At 35.2% G+C, this 20,386-nt stretch overlaps 1 protein-coding gene across 1 annotated transcript; it reads left to right on the top strand.

Moving 5' to 3' along the window:
• Nucleotides 1-16,790: 16,790 nt before the first annotated feature.
• LOC147389234 (glycerol kinase-like) lies at nt 16,791-20,386 on the top strand. The gene is made up of 4 exons (XM_086418805.1): nt 16,791-17,108; nt 17,217-17,438; nt 17,897-18,860; nt 20,041-20,386. The coding sequence occupies exons 1-4, from the start codon at nt 16,975-16,977 to the stop codon at nt 20,284-20,286; spliced, it is 1,566 nt and encodes a 521-aa protein (XP_086274931.1). The 5' UTR covers nt 16,791-16,974; the 3' UTR covers nt 20,287-20,386.

Genomic DNA, 20,386 nt, shown 5'->3' with positions numbered 1-20,386 from the left:
CTTCTGCGAGTACTCGTATTGATGTCACCTCCAGCCTCCAGCCCATCTTCCTCAGATTCAAGACCATAGGAGAGTTCTCGTCATTCATACCATGACCATCCATCCATCTGAATCTCATGGCCGTCTTCATATCCCATCATGACTTAAATCAAACTTTTTATTATTTGCAAAATTGTACAACAAGAAAGGTATTGTGATCCCAATACACACCCCACGTGCATCATCACACCACCACAGTGCAAATAGTTCATTGAAAGCTGGCACAAAGTACACCCCTCTTGAATTCTCCAACTTTTTCGCCAACTCTTCAATCTCACTCGCACTCCTGGACTGTCCCTCAACCATTGAACTGCTGCACCAACAATAGCAATAGACCCCTCCAAAGACCAAGTTTGTAGGCAACCATTCTCAATAGACTGAGCGACGAGTTGATAATCACCTCATCACCCGCGTTGATCAGTATGAATGCCCCAATGCCATAGATACTCTTCGCTTTGCCTTTCCTGCATGCTTAGCCCACCATTGATGCGTGTTGAGCACCGAGACAGCCAGCAATTGTGACATCGGTAATGGACCACCTATTCGTGATCTACCAATGATTTCAGAATTACTAATGATCTCAGGCAGGATTTCGATGAGAATTCCCAAGGTTTTTAATGTGGGTTGATCCCATTCAAGAGTCTTGAGGTTCATGAGCATCGTCGGAGATGCATTGGAGACATCAGTGACATGTAATCCGTTGCCCTCACAACCACCAGTTAGATTCCAGATCAACCATGTGTCAATTGTTCCAAAAAGAGCATCCCCTGTTCTCACAGCTTGTTTAACATCATCTACATTTTTTAACCACCATAGGAACTTTACAGCACTGAAATATGTACCAGTAGGCAAACCACACGCCTCCACGAAACGAGTTCTTACTCCCGGCAAATCTTTCTCCAATTTCCTGCAAAGAATTATACTATTTCCAAAGCCAAATCTTTTACTATTGAAGCTATGTCAATTTCTTCCTTCACTATTTCGGATCCAAATTCTCTTGAGGCACCCCTCTTGCTTTTTTAGGACCTTCAACTTGAATTTTTCTTCCTACTAAGGCTATAATCAGTTTGGTTGAACATGCCCAAACCATCTCAATTAACTTTTTTTCTCCCTTTATCGACTATTAGAGCTCAATTGGTTAACATGATGCTCTTCACCCTCTTTCCCTCCTCTCTCTCTTCACTTGTCTTTTTCTCTACCCTCTTTCAATATCTCTTTCATAAATCTGCAAAGAATAGGGATCAGGACGGTGTCCCGGTCAGGTGGCACCCCATTTTATGCCACATGGCATTTTTGGTGACCCACTGACCGTATGAATATCTAGTCCATCCCTTGGTGAATCTACACACAAAAGATCAGTTTGATTGGTGATGTACATCCACTGATTATAGCATTGTTTAAGAATGATTTTTCATCGTTGGATTTAAACTCTTTTTCAAGAACTTGGATCTAGTAGATACAACTTATCAAACACTATGAATTTTGATATGTAGGTTTGCACAGGGACCACATATCCATATGGTCAATGGATTCCAAAAATTCCGCGTGGCATAAAATGAGGTGTCACCTGATCTTGTTTAAGAATGGGACATCATTCTAGATCCCTACTCATCTTCAAAATCCTAAAGAGGCCAAACCCTAATTTTGATAAAAGTGAGTTTAGTGGGACTACCTCAGTTAGATTTCAATTCTTACTAAAGATCACCGGCCCAGTTGGATTTCCACATGGACAATCCAACACTACAACCCTCTAGATTTCATGGTTAAATAAATAAATAAACTGAGTTTGATACAAGGTTTTGAAAATGGACTGTCACCCAACTCTCAAATTTAAAATTAAAATTCAACTTGAGAAAAAAGATTTTTTTTTTTTGAAAAGTTCTTAAAATTTTGTGATCTTCATTTATGACCGACCCAAGAATAGAGAAAAATATATACTCAACACTCCTCCGCATCCGTGAGGGTGGAAAGATTCGAACCCAGACAATTAATATTAACCTTACAGTCTGATACCATGAGAAACCATGAGACGGAATCAATATACATGACGAATATGTGAATAAAGAAAGAAAGAAAAATAAAAAGGGAACTAATTATACAGAAAAGTGTAAATCATCGTACGACAATTATGGAAGGCAATCCCATAATTGATTGCCTTAATTGCAAATCAGCTAGATCTGGTAGGGATGTACAAATTACCTATTACCCGAAAACCAAATCGAAAGATTGGAATCGAACCCAGACCAAAATCTGAATGGACCAAATCAAAATGTCCATCTGTGTTCGGTTTCCACCCTTGGAAACTGGACCGAACCCTACCGAACTGAAGTAAGAACCAAATAAAACCCAATTTAAAAAAAAAAAAATCTGAATTTTTTCCCTTCACTCCCACCTTCTATCTTCATAGTTGTATATTTGAAGTATCTATTTTATGGTAATAAATAGTTACCAATCAAAAGAGAGTTTCTTTATATATAGGGTTTGTATTGTACAATAGTTAACAACATAACTATTTTATGTAGGATTTTGTTAAATGTGCTCAGAGGGCACGCATTAAAGTGCAATAAATATACTTTGGAAATTGGAGTCTGAAAGTATTTAGGTAAAAGAAAATTTTTTAAAAGGCATTTTTGATACAAAAATTAATTTTCAAGATGTATTTATTGCACTTTAACATGTGCCCTTGCCACAATATCCTTTTTATGTAATAAATAGTTTCCGAAGTTAAAGCAAAAAAATTATATCTTCAAATTTTATACTTCGTACAATAGGCAATAAATAATTATTTTAAAATAATAAATAGTTACCAATAACATAATGTGTTTCTATCTTTACGTTTTATACTTAATAAAACACAATAATAATTTTTCTTTCTTTCTATATATATATATATATATATATGATTTCTACATTGCTGACATTGCTGACATGGATGTGTTTATAAAATCATAAATACTTTTCTTTGAGATATGAATGAGAAGCATCTATGGTTCTATGCACACCAATGTCCCAAATGATGCAAATTTCTATGTTACTTAAACAAACTCTTTGTACAATGAAAAACAGAGTAATTATTTTATTATATAATAAATGTTCTATCTTTATATTTTTATACTTTACATATACAATAGGTAATACTATCATTATATTTTATACAATGGTTTTGTTAAAGTGCAATAAATACACTTTGGAAATCGAATTTTGTATCAAAAATGCCCTTTAAAATATTATTCTTACCAAAATACTTTCAGATTCCAATTTCCAAAGTGTATCTATTCAACCTTAACTCTACACTAGACAAAATCCTTTATACAATTGGTAACAAAAATAACTATTTATGATCAAATATATTTAAAAAACATATAAAATAAATTATATAAGTTATTGAAAATTATATATATAAATATAACCGAATCCAAAATTTTCGATTTGAAATTAAAACAAAAAAAAAAAATCATTTCAATTTTTGAGAATCAAAAATCAAAATTAAATCCAAAACTCTCGATCGAACCAAGACCCAAAACCCAAACAATAGTATTTATGGTGAAAATTTTAGTAGAATTGAGTTGTCATGATGAAAATTTCACCCCCACCCCAACATACATACGCCCCCTCCAACACCTCATGACAAAATTGTAGATCATTTGCCTTGGGATATTTATAATAACAAATCTTCTTTTAATATATTCCAAGGCAAATGGCAAACGTAATAATAGTGACATAGGAGGGCAAGTGTGAGAGAGTAAGGTGACGTCATGTTACATCATTCATAGAAAAAAGTTATCACGGTGCCTTTGAAATCTATTTAATTTATTATTTAAGTCCTCCTGTACGGAAAAAATTCACTTACTTTGGTGTAAAGGAAGAATCCACGTCAGCTTGTATTATGGAGGTTAGTTGAGTTGTGGTTGTTAATCGCTCATATTAATTTTCCCTACTATTTTCTCGTCGACTCCGTGGGATCAACAAAAATTTGATTTTCATATACCATCCAAAAAGAAAATGGGAATTCTTTTTTCCTTCATAAAGGCACTAAACGTGAATCTCACCCTCACTTGTACATAAGAACGGAAGAATGATCTTAGTGAGAATATATACAAAAATTTTAAAGGGGCTTGGTAAGTGTATTATCCATTTTTTTTTTTCTTTTTTTTGTAATGGAAGCTAATAAATATGAAATTTCTTTAGTCAACTTGGAACAACCCATAATCTACAATCTATGGATTTAGGATCGAATTGAGTATAAATCAACTTATTCAATATGATTGGGTGGTTCATACCTTCTTAAGCCAACTTGAATTATTGTGTGCTTCGTAATACTTTTAAAATCTGAATGGAGGTGATCCACTTTTAAAATTCAGACTTCAGAAGTTCTATTGTTATTTATTTTGTTTCAGATTTCAGAATTAAGAACCAAAATTAAAAAGTTTTAGTTAAACGATGTGGGGATGTTGGATGAAACTTCTGAATTTTGAATTTATTTTTTATTTCTAAAATATCCTCCTTAAAATACTGATTTATATTACTTGTCCCTTATTTATACAAACCTTAAAACATTTATTTTTAACTTTTCTACCTCTCATTTCTCTTCTACATCTTCTTCTTCTACAACAGTATCGTCAAGGTCTCTCCCTTTTCTCTTGTTGCGTGTTTGAAAATCCTATATTTATCACTCTAAAATTAACACAGTAAGATCTCTCTCTCTATTTTTAATCTACCACTTTCATCCATTAATAGACATCACTTTTTCTTCTACCATATGTTTTATATATGTAATTTCAATCATATACTTGTAATTTAAAAATCTCTAAAGTTTTTTTAGCGTATGAGGTTTAGGTTTTACTGATTTGGGTATGTCAAGAAAAAAACGATTGAAATTATTAGAGTAGTCATCTTGGTCTTAGACGATTTTTAAAACCATATGATACTAGTGTCTATTCTAGGAATAGTCCAGAATTATTTACTCTATAAATGATGAAGAAGTGATGATGTAGTTCACATCTCAATCCAATTGGATAATGCTTGCACATCAAAAATTATTTTTAAATGTCGTATATATTTTTTACCATATACAAGCAAATAATTCGATAGGATAATTACGATTTTATAGATTTTGTAGACATGAAATGTTCACAATGAACCTCAATACTACATTGTTTGGAATCGCCACCATTCTTTTTTATAAATGGGTGTGAATGGGCACCCGAATTGATTTTTTTGAAAACCATTTTTCCATGGCATCGTAGTGACTCTCATATGTTGGAAAGGGCACGGTCTACCTAAGATCTAGGTAAGGAGGTCCGGTTAGAGGATGGGGAAGGTGTTAGGCACCCCGTCCTCTCCACCAAAGGTGGTTACCTTGCTTGGCCATTTTATTTTGTAAAACTTGAGAAAACAAATATTAGAGATGCGTGAGAATGTATGACAATGGTGGTGTGTGTATTAAAGTGAAATGTTCCCTAAAAAAGAGATTTTGATTTCAATGTGACATTAGGGACATTCTATGGAAGAGAATGACCCATATAATCACATTAAATTTATGAAATGAATGTTGGTTTGAACTCTTAGAGAGACTCCATAATGGAGTTCCCTTGAAGTCACAACCATGATGCATGTATGCATGGCTAGAAACTTAGTGTTTCACCCCATCAAGAGGGTGACACATTTCTTCATCATTGTCATGCATAAGTGACTGTGTGCATTGTGTACAATATGATGCATGAGATTGAGGTGAAAAGGGTTTCAACCCCTATCCTTTCGATCGAACCTTAGTCCAATCTACCGGGATGGGAGATGGTATGCATTACATCCTAAGGCTTTCTAAAAATAAAATAAAGTAGAATGTTAGAAAAAGAAGATGCAAGTTTTGAAATAGATAGACTACATGTTAAACCCTACCTTGTCCCTTGATGGTTTTGAATGAACTTGATCTTGAGAAGTGAGCTTAAGAGTTGAGTGAGGTGATTGAAGGTTGAGTGAGTTGAAATTTAGAATATAAGAGAGTGAGTAGAAATTTGGGTAGAGTTTTAGGTTGAGAGATGGGAGCTTGAGAGCATGTGTTGTTCATAGAAAATGAGGGTATTTATAGAGTTTTTGGAAAACTTTTGGGGATAAAGTGGTCCAACCCTAAAAATAAAGAAAATGGACATGAGATTTAGGTTATTTCTTTTTAGATTTTCCATTTGTATAAGGGTAAAGATGACATTTGTGAAGAAACCCTAAAAGCATGCTTTGATCCTTGGTTTTTTGATAAATAGATGTGAGAGAACAAAAGTACTTTTGGGAGGATGAATGGGGGAGTGACATGTGTAAAGGTGGAGTGGTAGGTAAAAAGTAGATCTTAATTTATTTGTAAATAACAAATAAAGCAAGGGTGGAAGTATAATTTTGAAATGAATCAATAGGAGAACTCCATGTATGTACTTGAAAATTCCCACATTTTGAGGGCATAATGAGAAGTTCTCTCACCTTCATGGATTATTACCAAAGACCAAACAACCTTTTTGGTTTGACTAAACCTTTTGAGAAGGGCATTCTTGAGTTTACACAAAAAGGAAGTTGACCCTCCAATTAGGTGATGCATTGGGCATTGGGGGCTTATAAGGTATCAACATGTGTCATCATATGAAGAGGTGAGAGAATGGACTTGGAATGGGCTTGGTGTTGGGCTTGGGCTTGAGTTTGGGTTAGGATATGGACTTGGGTTTGAGCTTAGAATGGGCTTGGCTTTAGATTTAGGATATGGACTTGGGTTTTGACTTTATTTATGGACTTGACTTTGGATTTAGGATATGGACTTGGGTTTTAGACTTTATTTATGGACTTGACTTTGGATATGGGTGATGGAACGGTGAATAGAGAATGGTTACGGGTTAGGGACAAGGTTGAGTATGCAAACTATATGACATGATGCATGTATGCATGAAAAATGATGCAAAATAGCAATGTGGGTCCGTCGAAAATCTTGAGTTCTAAATCGGAATCAATTCGAGGAAATTTGGATCTTCCTAACTGATTCGTGCAAATTGGGGTGTCTACAGATTTTCTCTTTTTTAATGATATTTTTTGAAAGAGTTTAAAAGCTATTTTTGATACTTTTGAGAAAGGTGATTGGGTGTGTAGTATTTCGAGTGCTTAGTTATTGGGATATTTTGGAACTTTTGTACCCTTGTTTGTTCATTTCAACCTCCTTTCTTTATTGGTTCAATGAAATTTTTGTTGAAAATCTGACAAAGGAGGAAGAAAATTAACTTCTAGGCTCGAAAAGATTCGATCTCTTTTAGACAAATATTCTCTCCTACTGGTTGAACCAAAGTACACAAGGGATCGACGAACAAATGCCTTCAGGATACAAAGAAGCCTTACACTCAATACACTAAATCATATTATGTACGATCTGATTTAGCTTAGAACACTCGGAAAATTAACAAACTGATGATGCCTATATCTTAAGCTTAGAGAGAGGAGAATATAGAAATTTTCGGTGAAGAAATCTGAATCCTGGTTGGCTTTTTATAGCCATTTCTGTGTCTGTTGACCAAGAGTCATGACATAATGTCTCTTACTCTAATAGCCGTTAGATTGTGCCTTATCTGAGATCTAACGATCTAGATTGCACCCTATCGAAAGAATTTGTCTCATGTCCTTTAATTAATACTTTTTAGTTGAATCTGTTTGATCTAGTGGCTCTGATCGCGTCCAATCAGTTACCATTTGATCTAACGGATCCGATCGTTACTGATCAGGTACTATATCAATCCATCGCATCTGATCATTCTAATCAGGTACTACCTTAATCCAATGCATCGGATCGTTCTCGATTCGGTATTATTTCGATCTGTCGTATCCGATCGGTTCCCAATCGGATACTAACTTGATCGTGCGGTGCTGATCGCACCCGATCCATCACACGTGATGGATCAACCACCACCGTTGGATGGTTTCGTATCCCGAAAACTTTAAGGCTTCCCAGCTCCTCGCGACGATGCGTACGTGCGAAGTGCCAAGTGCGCCTAAAAGCGCCCAATGCGCCCTAAACGCCCAATCGCCCTTTCGCACGTCGCACGTGCGCGTGCGCGTGCGCGGGTGGTGCTTCGCACCACCTCGAAGCACTGGATCAAAGCCTAAAGGTGTGACACAAATACAACTAACTATGTTGGCTATTACTTATAAGGTACACCACTTTCTAACTTGTGAGCGATGTGGGACTAAACCTTATATACACAAAAAACCTCAAAATCTAACTTAAGAAAAACAAACCAAAAAACTATAAAAATTCTTATTTTATTTTGAAAATATACAACAAATCCCCCACTATTTCAAAATATAAATAGTTGAAATATAGATATATTATAATATATATATATATATATAGCTGACCATATATATATATAATAAAACAGCTGCACCATTAAATGGCTGCCTACATACCCTAGGGATCAAGCTTCCGTAGTTCTTACAACTAAAGACGATTAAACGATTATATCAGTTTACAAAAAAAAAATTTGGCATCATCGTAGAGATTAGTACATAGATGAGAGTATCTTTTGGATTTGAACCTTCACTTAGTATAAACAATCAGAGCTTTGTCAAGGTGCTGTGGTGAACGTATCTTGAACCAAGGACCCTTAAAGACGAGCCGGATTCTTCACACATACTTTTCTCCATGAGGTTGAGTGTTCTATTTGCTATGCACATTAATGGCCATGCGCTATATCCTAATTTCATGAGTGCTTTTAGAAACGGTCTAATTTTCATAGGAAACGGCCTGATTTCCTCACTCATATAGGTAAGTTCACTTGAAGTGATTCTGCGAGTCACTAGTTAAAATTTTAGAACTTATTAAGGATTTGCATCCATCCTTTATCTTGCAGAAACCAACACTAGATTTAGAAAGTGGGGTAAATTAGTTCTAGTGTCCTACTAAACCACTTATTTGACTTGTTTGTACCCATTGAACCTTGTCTATCTATTTCAAGACAAAGGTTGGATTCCCATCAAAGGTGATTGATTTATTTTATAGATCTTACTCCAATTTCTTTTGAAGTTTTATATATCATATCTCTTGGAAGTCTTTTAGTTAAAGGATTTGTTAAATTCTTATTTGATTCCACATAGTCGACTGTAATTACTCTATTTTTGAGTAATTGTCTCACAAAATTGTGTCTAAGGCTTATGTGCCTTGATTTTCTATTGTACGCTTTATTTTTAACTTTGTACAATGTTGTTTGACTATCATAATTGATCATTATAGTTAGAGTGGGCTTTTTCCATAATGGTATATCCATTAATAGATTTATAAGCCACTCTGCCTCTTTACATGAATCTGCCAATGCTATCATTTCTGATATCATGGTAGAGTCTGAAATACAAGTCTGCTTCTTAGATGCCCAAGAAATAGCAGCTCCACCTAACGTAAAGATCCAGCCAGTTGTAGACTTTAAATTTGACTCAACATTATTCCAACTTGCATCACTGTACCCTTCAAGTACATTTGGATATCCTTGATAATGTAGTCCATAGTCTAAAGTCCCCTTCAAGTACTTTAAAACTCTAGATACAGCATTCCAATGCTCAGTACTTGGATTACTAGTAAAACGACATAACATACCTACTACGTGTGCAATGTCAGGTCTTGTGCAATGCATAGCATACATAAGACTCCCAATAACACTGGCATATTCTAATTGAGCTTTAGCACGACCAGTGTTCTTGATTAATTTGATACTAGGATCCATAGGGGTAGAGGCTGGTTTATGATCAAAATGACCATATTTCTTCAAAATTGTCATTATATAATGAGATTGTGACAAAACCATTGCATTGTCTATCCTTAGATTTTAATTCCTAGCATTGCGTTAGCCTCCCCTAAATCTTTCATATCAAAATTAGTAGATAGAAACTTTTTGATTTCTTCTACACATTCAATGTTAGTTCCAAATATTAACATGTCATCAACATAGAGACAAATAATGACACCAACATTATTTTCAAATTTGCAGTAAATGCACTTGTCAGCATCATTTATTTGAAACCATAAGATAAGACTATTTTATCAAATTTCTCATGCCATTGAAGAGGAGCTTGCTTTAAACCATAAAGTGATTTAATTAGTTTGCAAACTTTCTTTTCTTGACCAGGTTTGACAAAACCTTCCGGTTGCTCCATATAAATTTCTTCTTCTAAATCACCATTTAGAAAAGCTGTTTTTACATCCATTTGATGGATAACCATTTTATGAATGGAAGCAAGAGAAATTAGTAGTCGAATAGATGATATCCGAGCTACTGGAGCATATGTATCAAAATAGTCTATCCGTGTCTTTGTTTAAAGCCTTTACAACTAATCTAGCTTTAAATTTATTTATTGATCCATCTGCGTTCAATTTCTTCTTAAAAATCCATTTACACCCTATAGGTTTCGCACCTGGGGGTAAATCTGAGAGAACCCAAGTCTGATTAGAAATAATCGAATTCATCTCATCATTAATAGCTTCTTTCCAAAATAATGAATCTCTTGAGTTCATAGCCTCAGAAAATGTAGAGGGTTCATCTCTCTCTACATTTAATATGAACCTAGTAATATTCTTGACTTCATTTTTATCTCCTTCAACGAGATAAACTAGAAAGTCAGGTCCAAATGTGCGTTCAACTCTAGCTCTCTTACTTCTCCTAGGTTCAGGATCTTGTTGATCAGAACCTGGATCACCACTAGTGTTATTTTGAACAGGTTGATGAATCTGTTTAGGAATAGAATTTTCAGAAATTGGATCATGAGAACTTGACTTAGTCAAATCCTCAAAAAATTCTACATCTACAGATTCAATGATATCACCAGTTTCCAGATCTAGAAAACGATAAGTTAGGCTATTATGAGAATAACCAATAAATATACACTTGTAGGTTCTAACTCCTAACTTTGGTCTCTTAGGACTGGGTTTTCTTACATAGGCAAGACACCCCCACACTTTGAGACGATTTAGATTAGGCTTCCTTTTGAACCAGAGTTCATAAGGGGTAACATTATTTTTCTTTGTTGGAACTCTATTCAAGATATAACAAGCAGAAAGAATTGCTTCTCCCACTAACGAATAAGATAATCCTGAACTAATTATCATAGCATTTACCATTTCAATTAAAGTTCTATTCTTTCTTTCTGCAACTCCATTTTGTTGCGGCGTGTAAGGAGCCGTAACTTGATGGATAATGCCATGAGTTTCACAAAACTTAATGAACTCATTTGGATAGTATTCACCACCCCTATCAGAATGTAGAATCTTAATTTTATGGTTAAGTTGATTTTCAACTTCTGCCTTAAAGATTCGAAATTTCTCAAAAACTTCATCTTTAGTTTTCATTAAATAAATATATGCGTACTTTGAGTAATCATCAATGAAGGTAACAAAATATCTATTGCCTCCACGTGTTTTACTATTAAGATCGCATACATCACTATGAATAAGCTCTAAGATAGTAGATTTCTTTCAACGGATTTAAAGGATTTTCTAGTTATCTTAGATTGAACACAGGTTTGGCATTTAGAAATATTCTCTAAGTTACACTTAGGAATAAGTCCTAGATTAATCATACGTTTAATTGATCCATAATTAACGTGTCCTAATCTACCATGCCACAAACATAATGAATCAACAACATACAAAACAGAAGAAATTTCATTATCTAAATTTAGGCGTATCATGCCATTACAAGAATAACCATGTCCCACAAATTCATTGTTCTTGGACAAGGTAAGTCGATCCGATTCATATACAAGCTTGAAACCTGATTTATTAAGCAAGTCTCCTGACACGAGATTCTTAGAGAGTTCTGGAACATGGAAAACATTGAAAAGAAGTACAGTTTTCCCATAAGTGAATCTAAGACCCACATTCCCAACTCCGAGAATGTTGGAAAGTGAACCGTTTGCCATTTTCACTTTTGTACCTTCACCACAAGGTTCATATATTGTGTAAAGAATTTTATCATTACAGAAATGATCTGTTGCTCCAGTGTCAACCCACCAACCACTTTTGTTTGACACAACATGTGCAAGTGAACGAGTATGAGAAACTGTTGCAATCATTGGTTCCTCTACCACTACTGTATTTGTTTTTTTCTTGAATTCCTTCTTTCGATGTCGGCATTCTCGTGCATAATGACCAGGCTTATTACAATAAAAACACTTGCTGTTTTTCTTCTTGTTTTTATCAGATTTCTTCTTAAAGGAGGAAGTTTTCTTAGGTTTTAACCTAAAATCAAATTTCTTGGGCTTATCACCCTCAATCAAGTTAACTTTGGTTTTCTCTATTTCTTCATCTTTATGTTCTCTATTACGAACATCTTCTTCTATACGAAGGTGACGTTGTAGAGATTCCAAAGTATACTTCTTCTCCTCATGCTTCATCTTCTTCTTGTAACTTTTCCAGGATTGAGGAAGCTTTGATATGATAGCTCCCACTTGAAAATCTTCTGGAAGATCGATACCGGCAATCTTAAGATCCCCAACGATTAATTGAAGTTCATGTACTTGGGACAGAACTGGTTTATCGTTGCACATCTTAAACTCAAAATAATTACTAATAAGAAATTTTTGATTACTTGCCTCTTCTATTTTGTATTTGTTCTCCAAGGCTTTCCAGAGATCTTTGGCTGAGTTGATCGTACGGTAGATATCGTAAATCGAATTGGAGAAAGCATTAAGAATGTAGTTTTTGCACAGAAAATCATCCGCCTTTTGTTTCTTACGCCTTTCTTTCAATTCCGTACTGTTTTCTGGAGTAGCCTCAGGAATGAGTTTTAGATCATCATCTAGAACGTAGGCTATGTTTAGTGTAGTTAGAAAGAACAACACTTTCTGTTGCCATCTAGTAAAGTGTTGTCCATCAAATCGGTCAAGACGAGACATGTCTTGATTCATCATTTGGAGAGAATGAAATGTCGAATCCTCCATCGAAAAAGAGGTTATTTGTCTAAAACTGTTGGAAATCTGATGAAGGAGGAAGAAAATTAACTTCTAGGCTCGAAAAGATTCGATCTCTTTTAGATAAATATTCTCCCCTACTGGTTGAACCAAAGTACACAAGGGATCGACGAACAAATGCCTTCAGGATACAAAGAAGCCTTACACTCAATACACTAAATCAGATTATGTACGATCTGATTTAGCCTAGAACACTCGGAAAATTAACAAACTGATGATGCCTATATCTTAAGCTTAGAGAGAGGAGAATACGAAATTTTCGGTGAAGAAATCTGAATCCTGGTTGGCTTTTTATAGCCATTTCTGTGTCTGTTGACCAAGAGTCATGATATAATGTCTCTTGGTCTAATAGCCGTTAGATTGTGCCTTATCTGAGATCTAACGATCTAGATTGCACCTATCGAAAGAATGTGTCTCATGTCCTTTAATTAATACTTTTTAGTTGAATCTGTTTGATCTAGTGGCTCTGATCGCGTCCAATCAGTTGCCATTTGATCTAACGGATCCGATCGTTACTGTTCAGGTACTATATCAATCCATCGCATCTGATCATTCTGATCAGGTACTACCTTAATCCAATGCATCGGATCATTCTCGATTCGGTATTATTTCGATCTATCGTATCCGATCGGTTCCCGATCGGATACTAACTTGATCGTGCGGTGCTGATCGCACCCGATCCATCACACGTGATGGATCAACCACCACCGTTGGATGGTTTCGTATCCCGAAAACTTTAAGGCTCCCCAGTTCCTCGCGACGATGCGTACGTGCGAAGTGCCAAGTGCGCCTAAAAGCGCCCAATGCGCCCTAAACGCCCAATCGCCTTTCGCACGTCGCACGTGCGCGTGCACGGGTGGTGCTTCGCACCACCTCGAAGCACTGGATCAAAGCCTAAATGTGTGACACAAATACAACTAACTATGTTGGCTATTACTTATAAGGTACACCACTTTCTAACTTGTGAGCGATGTGGGACTAAACCTTATATACACAAAAAACCTCAAAATCTAACTTAAGAAAAACAAACCAAAAAACTATAAAAATTCTTATTTTATTTTGAAAATATACACCACATTTTCCATATAAAAAAAATCTAATAGACTCTAAACCGTTAGAAGATCTACCATAATATAATGAAATATTCTCACTGCAAGCACCGGTTGATATGATCACTTTATGTAATTAGATTGCAAGTAAACTAGAAAAATGCATGATTGTTTATTGTGAGTATTACCTTGTTGAAATATAAATTCTTAAGTATGAATTCAATTTAAAAACAATACTTTTGAGGTATTTGATTATTAAAAATCGAAATTAAATGTGTGGATGATTTTATTATGCATAACATATTATGTTTTTCGGTTAATAATTTATTAGAATTACGAAAGAATAATATTGTCAAAATGACCATTATGTTTAAAAATTCTGTTCATAACCACAAAGTTTTAAAAATGACAAACAAACAGCTTTTCCATAACCATATTTCAGATTTCAGAAAACAAAAACTAGACTTTCTTACTTCAGAAGTGTTACCAAACATACCCTTAATATTAAATGATATAAATAATAAAATAATGTTGATTTTGTATAGTGCTTAAAACGGGTCAGATACAATCCAGATATGAGTGTGTCCATATTTACCATAATCTTTATACCTACAAAATTATAATTGAGTGGAGTTCCCCATTGTGTTTTATGAAGCCTATCAATTTCCTAACTAACATATTGAGGAAAAAGCCTTACCAAGTCTCATCCATCATTAAAATAAAGATATTGAGACATATAAAATAAAGTTCAAGATTTTTTATGAATCTCGAGATCTTGATTTACGCATCTCTCGATATCTTTTTGGCCACTAATGAGATTTAGGTGTTGTTTGTTAAACTGAAAAAAATAAGTGCTGAATAGCATTAAGCGCTGAAACTTATAAGCGTTGAATTTAAGTGCTGAAAAAGTTGTTTGTTTAGATGCTGAATCATATTTGTTACACATTGCTGAAACTGATAAATTGTCTTTGTTACCCTTACAATCATATTATACATTGTTTACATGTTTCAAATGCTTATTTATTATCAAACACAATAAAATATATTATTTCTTATAAAATTAAAATACAATTTATTTTTAAATAATAAATAATACTCAAATAATCTTCAATTTATAAATAATAATTTCTATTTATAAAAACCCACAAATTTCAAATTAAAAATAATAATGTCATACAAGTCACCAAAATTTGAAATCATCTTTAAAAGAACTTAATTTTGGATGAATAATTTTCGATGGAAATGAAGGATGTGTAATTATAAAAGCACCCTATGAATTAATAAGGACAACCCACACTATAACCATTTTTTGTTTTGTTTTATATGGGTTAAAGTTTTTAGAATGAGCAAATTTTTAGTGAGGATGGTCTATATGGTCTAGAGATTATCCTCACAAAAAATCAGTCTATTTTGAAACTTCTAACTCGTTAAAAATAGTTTTCAAAAAAAAAAAAAGGACAATTTACGATTTTTGAACTTGTTTTGATAGGGTTAGAAGTTTCAAGATGTGCTGATTTTTTGTGAGGATGATCTCCTCATTGTAGAGATCATCCTAACCAAAAATCAACTCATTCCAAAACTTTTAACCCATATAAGACAAAATAATTTAGCTATGGTGTGGGTTTATTAATTTGTGGGGTGTTTATATACTTATCCATGGGATATAAGAGGTAATATCATTTTGAGAATAAGGGCATACTTGTCCATGCTAAAAAAAAATAAAGGGCATACTTGTCCGTGTTAAAAAAAACGAAGTGCTTACAGCTTCAGCACTTTTTTTCAACATCAAAATAGTGTTAATTTTTTTTCACTTATTTTCAGTAATAAGCACGAATAAACAAACGCGCTATTTTGACAAAAGTGCTTAATTTAATTTTTTTCAGTAATAAACACTGAAAAATAGCACAAACAAACACCGCCTTAGTAAAACCTAGAGCTGACTCAAGCAAAAGGCCACTTATACAACCGCCTAAGGCCCCACAATTGTAGAAGGCCCTCAAAACAATTTTGTTAAGGGGGTCTTTTGATTTAAAAAAAAAAAAAAAAAAATCACTCATGTTATAATCTGTGCAGATTGTAGTAAGGAACCCTTAAAACTAACAACAATGGAAATTTTTTTATTAAACCCCCTTACAAGTTGGAATTAATTGGAAGTTTTTGTACATACTTAATAATAAAATTTAAAATTTAAAAATTTAAAAAAATGTAACTAAACCTAATGTTTATTTATTTATTCCCCCCCCCCCCCCCCCCCCCCCCACACACACACACACAAACAACAAAAAAAAAAAAAAAAAAAAAACCTGATTAAAATGTTGAGAAAAGATATTCCAAGATCCCCACTAACTTTTGTTAATGCCAGCCCACTTTCTACGTAAATCACCAAACAAAGATTTGCCCCCCACCACAGTGGTGTGGTGATAACAAATCTGTTGTTTATTAAATATATAAAAAAGCCTCGTCATTGTATTGAGCCGGCCACGCCACGTAAAGCCTTTTTTTCCCCCCACCAAAATGGGAATCCAAGAACTATTTCAAACAGGACCTTAGAATCTACACGTTCAAAGTCAACACTGGCCCGCAACAGATAGACAGAGAGACCTCACGTGGATCCCACCCACACCGATGAAATCAAACCAATATTTCTGGAAACTAACGTCAAAATAGACGTGGCGACGAACTTCTTGCCTCAAATCTGTGACTTTCAGTATTTGAAAACTAACAATTTTCACATTGATAAGATACTATTTTCGTGATTATTCGGATAAGGCTCCCTCTATTCTGTTTATATTTCCAAGGAGATTTCATCCCCCCATTAAATAAGTAAACTTTTCTCATCGCTTCTCTACCCATCTCTCCCTGTTCTGAATTTGAGACTTCTGAAGAACCCAAAAAAAATAGAAAAATCATGGCGAATGAAGATGTTTTTATTGGGTCGATTGATCAAGGAACGACGAGTACGAGATTCATAATCTATGATCGATTTGCTAAACCAGTTGGGTCCCACCAGGTCGAATTTACTCAGTTTTATCCCGAAGCAGGGTAATCAAGTACAACCCATCTTTTGTTCTATTTTCTTAAATTTTTCTGTAAAAATTCAATTTTTGTTCTCTTCTACATCGTTTTTTTTTTATTAACTTGTTTGGGTAGATGGGTAGAACATGATCCGATGGAGATTCTGGAGAGTGTGAGGGTTTGTATGGAGAAGGCAGTTGACAAAGCCACTGCAGATGGACACAACGTTGACAAAGGATTGAAGGCGATTGGTCTCACAAATCAGAGAGAAACGACTCTTGTTTGGAGCAAATCAACTGGTCGTCCTCTTCACAACGCCATTGTTTGGATGGATGCTCGAACTACTTCTATCTGCAGGTTTCTATTTCTTCTTTTTGAAGGTCTGGGTCTTGTTATTTTCTCAATTTTAATCAAAGACCATGCCTTGGATTTTGAGATTAAGATCTGGGTCTTGTTTTTTTCTCGATTATGAACAAAACCCTTGTCTTGGATTTTTGTGCTTAAAGATCTGGGTTTTGTTATTTTCACATTGTGAACAAAACAATCGCCTTTGTTTTACCAGTTAAATCCAAATCCGCGGTAGTTTTATTTGCCATTTATAAACAGAACCGATGGCTTGAATTTTGATATTGAATTATGGGTTTTTGTAATTTTGAGATTATAAATAGAACCCATTTTTATAATTTTAGATTGGAATATGGGTTTTGTTCATTTGTGAATATAAACAGAACCATTGTTTGAAATTTTATTATTGGAATATGGGTTTTATTATTCTTAGGGGAACCCATGTTTTGGAATTTTATAATTCTTTGTAGGAAATTGGAGAAAGATTTACCAGGAGGAAGAACTCATTTCGTGGAGACGTGTGGTTTACCTATTAGTACATATTTCAGTGCACTCAAGCTCCTCTGGCTGTTTGAAAATGTGGATGATGTTAAACAAGCTGTAAAAACAGGGGATGCTCTGTTTGGAACCATTGACACTTGGTTGATCTGGAATCTAACTGGTGGTTGTGATGGCGGTGGATTACATGTCACAGACGTCTCAAATGCATCTCGAACGATGCTCATGAACCTCAAGACTCTTGAATGGGATCAACCCACATTAAAAACCTTAGGAATTCCCATCGAAATCCTGCCTAAGATCATTAGTAATTCTGAAATCATTGGTAAGATCACAAATGGGTGGCCCATTACAGATGTCCCGATTGCTGGCTGTCTAGGTGACCAACATGCAGCAATGGTGGGACAAGCTTGCAGGAAAGGTGAAGCGAAGAGTACCTATGGCACTGGGGCATTCATACTAATCAACACAGGTGATGAGGTGATCAAATCCTCCCACGGTCTATTGAGCACACTTGCCTATAAGCTTGGCCCAAATGCCCCAGCGAATTATGCTTTGGAGGGGTCTATTGCTATTGCTGGTGCAGCAGTTCAATGGTTGAGGGACAGTCTTGGAATAATTCAGAGTGCGAGTGAGATTGAAGAGTTGGCGGAAAAGGTGGAGAATTCTGGAGGGGTGTACTTTGTGCCAGCTTTCAATGGACTATTTGCACCGTGGTGGCGTGATGATGCACGTGGGGTGTGTATTGGGATCACGAGGTTTACGAACAAGGCACACATTGCACGAGCTGTTCTTGAGAGTATGTGTTTTCAAGTGAAGGATGTGTTGGACTCAATGCACAAAGATGCAAGTGAGAAGGGAGAGGCCGAGAAGGGAGAGTTCTTGCTTAGGGTGGATGGTGGAGCAACTGTTAACAATCTTTTGATGCAGACTCAGGTTTTGTTTCATTGATCCCTTCTTGTTTTGGTTTTTGTTAGTTATACTTATGTTATCCAAATTGGCCGTAAGATTAACCCACCAAATCATGTTTCAAAACTTGGACTAGTTTGATTCAGCTTGGGAAAGTCATCTCAAATTCCCAAGCTGTATCGGCCACCTCAATGCCTCTTCAAAATCCAGTTCAACTCTGACCCATTTTTAAAAAGCTCGTTAGTTATAGTCTACAGTTTGATTGGTTAGTTTTGATTTTGACTATTATCTCTTTAACATGGTTTTAAAACTCCGTTTCTCGTCTTGTCTTGTTCATGCCAGATACCGAGTCGTCTCGGATGAGTTTTCCAATACGTTTGAGACGTCTCATTCAAAAATTTGAAATTTTGACATGGGGTCTTAAATCTCGTCCGAAAAATTGACTTGTCCGTCCGTCCATGCTTGATACCGAGATGACTCGGGCGATATGTCTCAGTCTCGAACGAGTTTAAAAACCATGCTCTTTAAGGCTTGGTTTATATAACCTGGACGAATCTGATTCGATTTAGGTGATTTCATCTAGGATTTATGGGCAATTTTTTTCACTGTAAATCGGCCACCTCAGCGACGCATCCAAACAGTGGTTCAACTCTGATAGATATTTTGAGAAAAAAAATTCTGCTGGTTTTTTCCATATAATCTGCATAGTCGGTCAGGTTTGTTAGGATTTTGGACATTCTGTCTTATTCCTTCATAACACTCTCAAATGGTTCCACAAGTAGGGGTATAAGTGTATTGAGCTTGGCTTCTAGTAAATTTTGAGTAGGTTCATAGCCAAATCTTATACCATTCAATTTAGGTTTGTGGACTTACCCCATTGATACCCACAAGGGTAAACTTGGATTTTAAAAGATTTTTCTTACTTCAAATTCTTGTTTATGCTAATTTTCCCTAAAGAACATATGTTTCTCTTCCTCCCAGAAGGAAAAAAAAGGATCAAAATCTTCTAGTGAGATTTACAGATATACTTCTTCAGTTATCTTATAAGGATTCGATACTCCCTTTTAACAATGTTTATGCAAAGGTTCAGCAATAGAACTATACTGAACTGTAACCATCCTCTTTGTTAACTTTTTCTTCGTGTGCAGCCTCTCATTCTCATGCTCTTAATCATGGATTAATCTTTGTTTTTCATTCTGATTTGTAGGCGGATTTGTTGGGAAGTCCTGTGGTGAGACCCGCTGACATTGAAACTACAGCCCTTGGTGCAGCTTATGCAGCTGGATTAGCTGTTGGAATTTGGACTGAAAATGATATTTTTGCTGCCGAAGGGAAAGCCGAGAAAGACACCACTTTCCGACCCAAATTAGATGAGGAACAGAGGAAGAAGAAAGTGGAGTCTTGGTGCAAGGCCGTCTCGAGAACTTTTGATTTGGCTGATCTTTCCCTCTAACTTATCTACTCAATGCTTGTACTTAAATCCTTTTCAAGTTTCAATTTGATTTTGAATAAAGAACCAAGTGTTTGTGAATGATAAATACTTTCCTTGATCA

This window comes from Akebia trifoliata, chromosome 12 (assembly GCF_017979445.1).
Source record: "Akebia trifoliata isolate Shusen 1 chromosome 12, ASM1797944v1, whole genome shotgun sequence".
NCBI lineage: Eukaryota > Viridiplantae > Streptophyta > Magnoliopsida > Ranunculales > Lardizabalaceae > Akebia > Akebia trifoliata.
The sequence above is the reverse complement of the archived record's forward strand: the minus strand, read 5'-3'. Positions and strand labels throughout refer to the sequence as shown.

Bases quoted from the DNA above. Each gene is read 5' to 3' on its own strand.
- LOC147389234 (XM_086418805.1), top strand. From the start codon at position 16,975: ATGGCGAATGAAGATGTTTTTATTGGGTCGATTGATCAAGGAACGACG. The intron at 17,109-17,216 runs GTAATCAAGTAC...TTGTTTGGGTAG, and splicing joins CAGTTTTATCCCGAAGCAGG to ATGGGTAGAACATGATCCGA. The intron at 17,439-17,896 runs GTTTCTATTTCT...AATTCTTTGTAG, and splicing joins CGAACTACTTCTATCTGCAG to GAAATTGGAGAAAGATTTAC.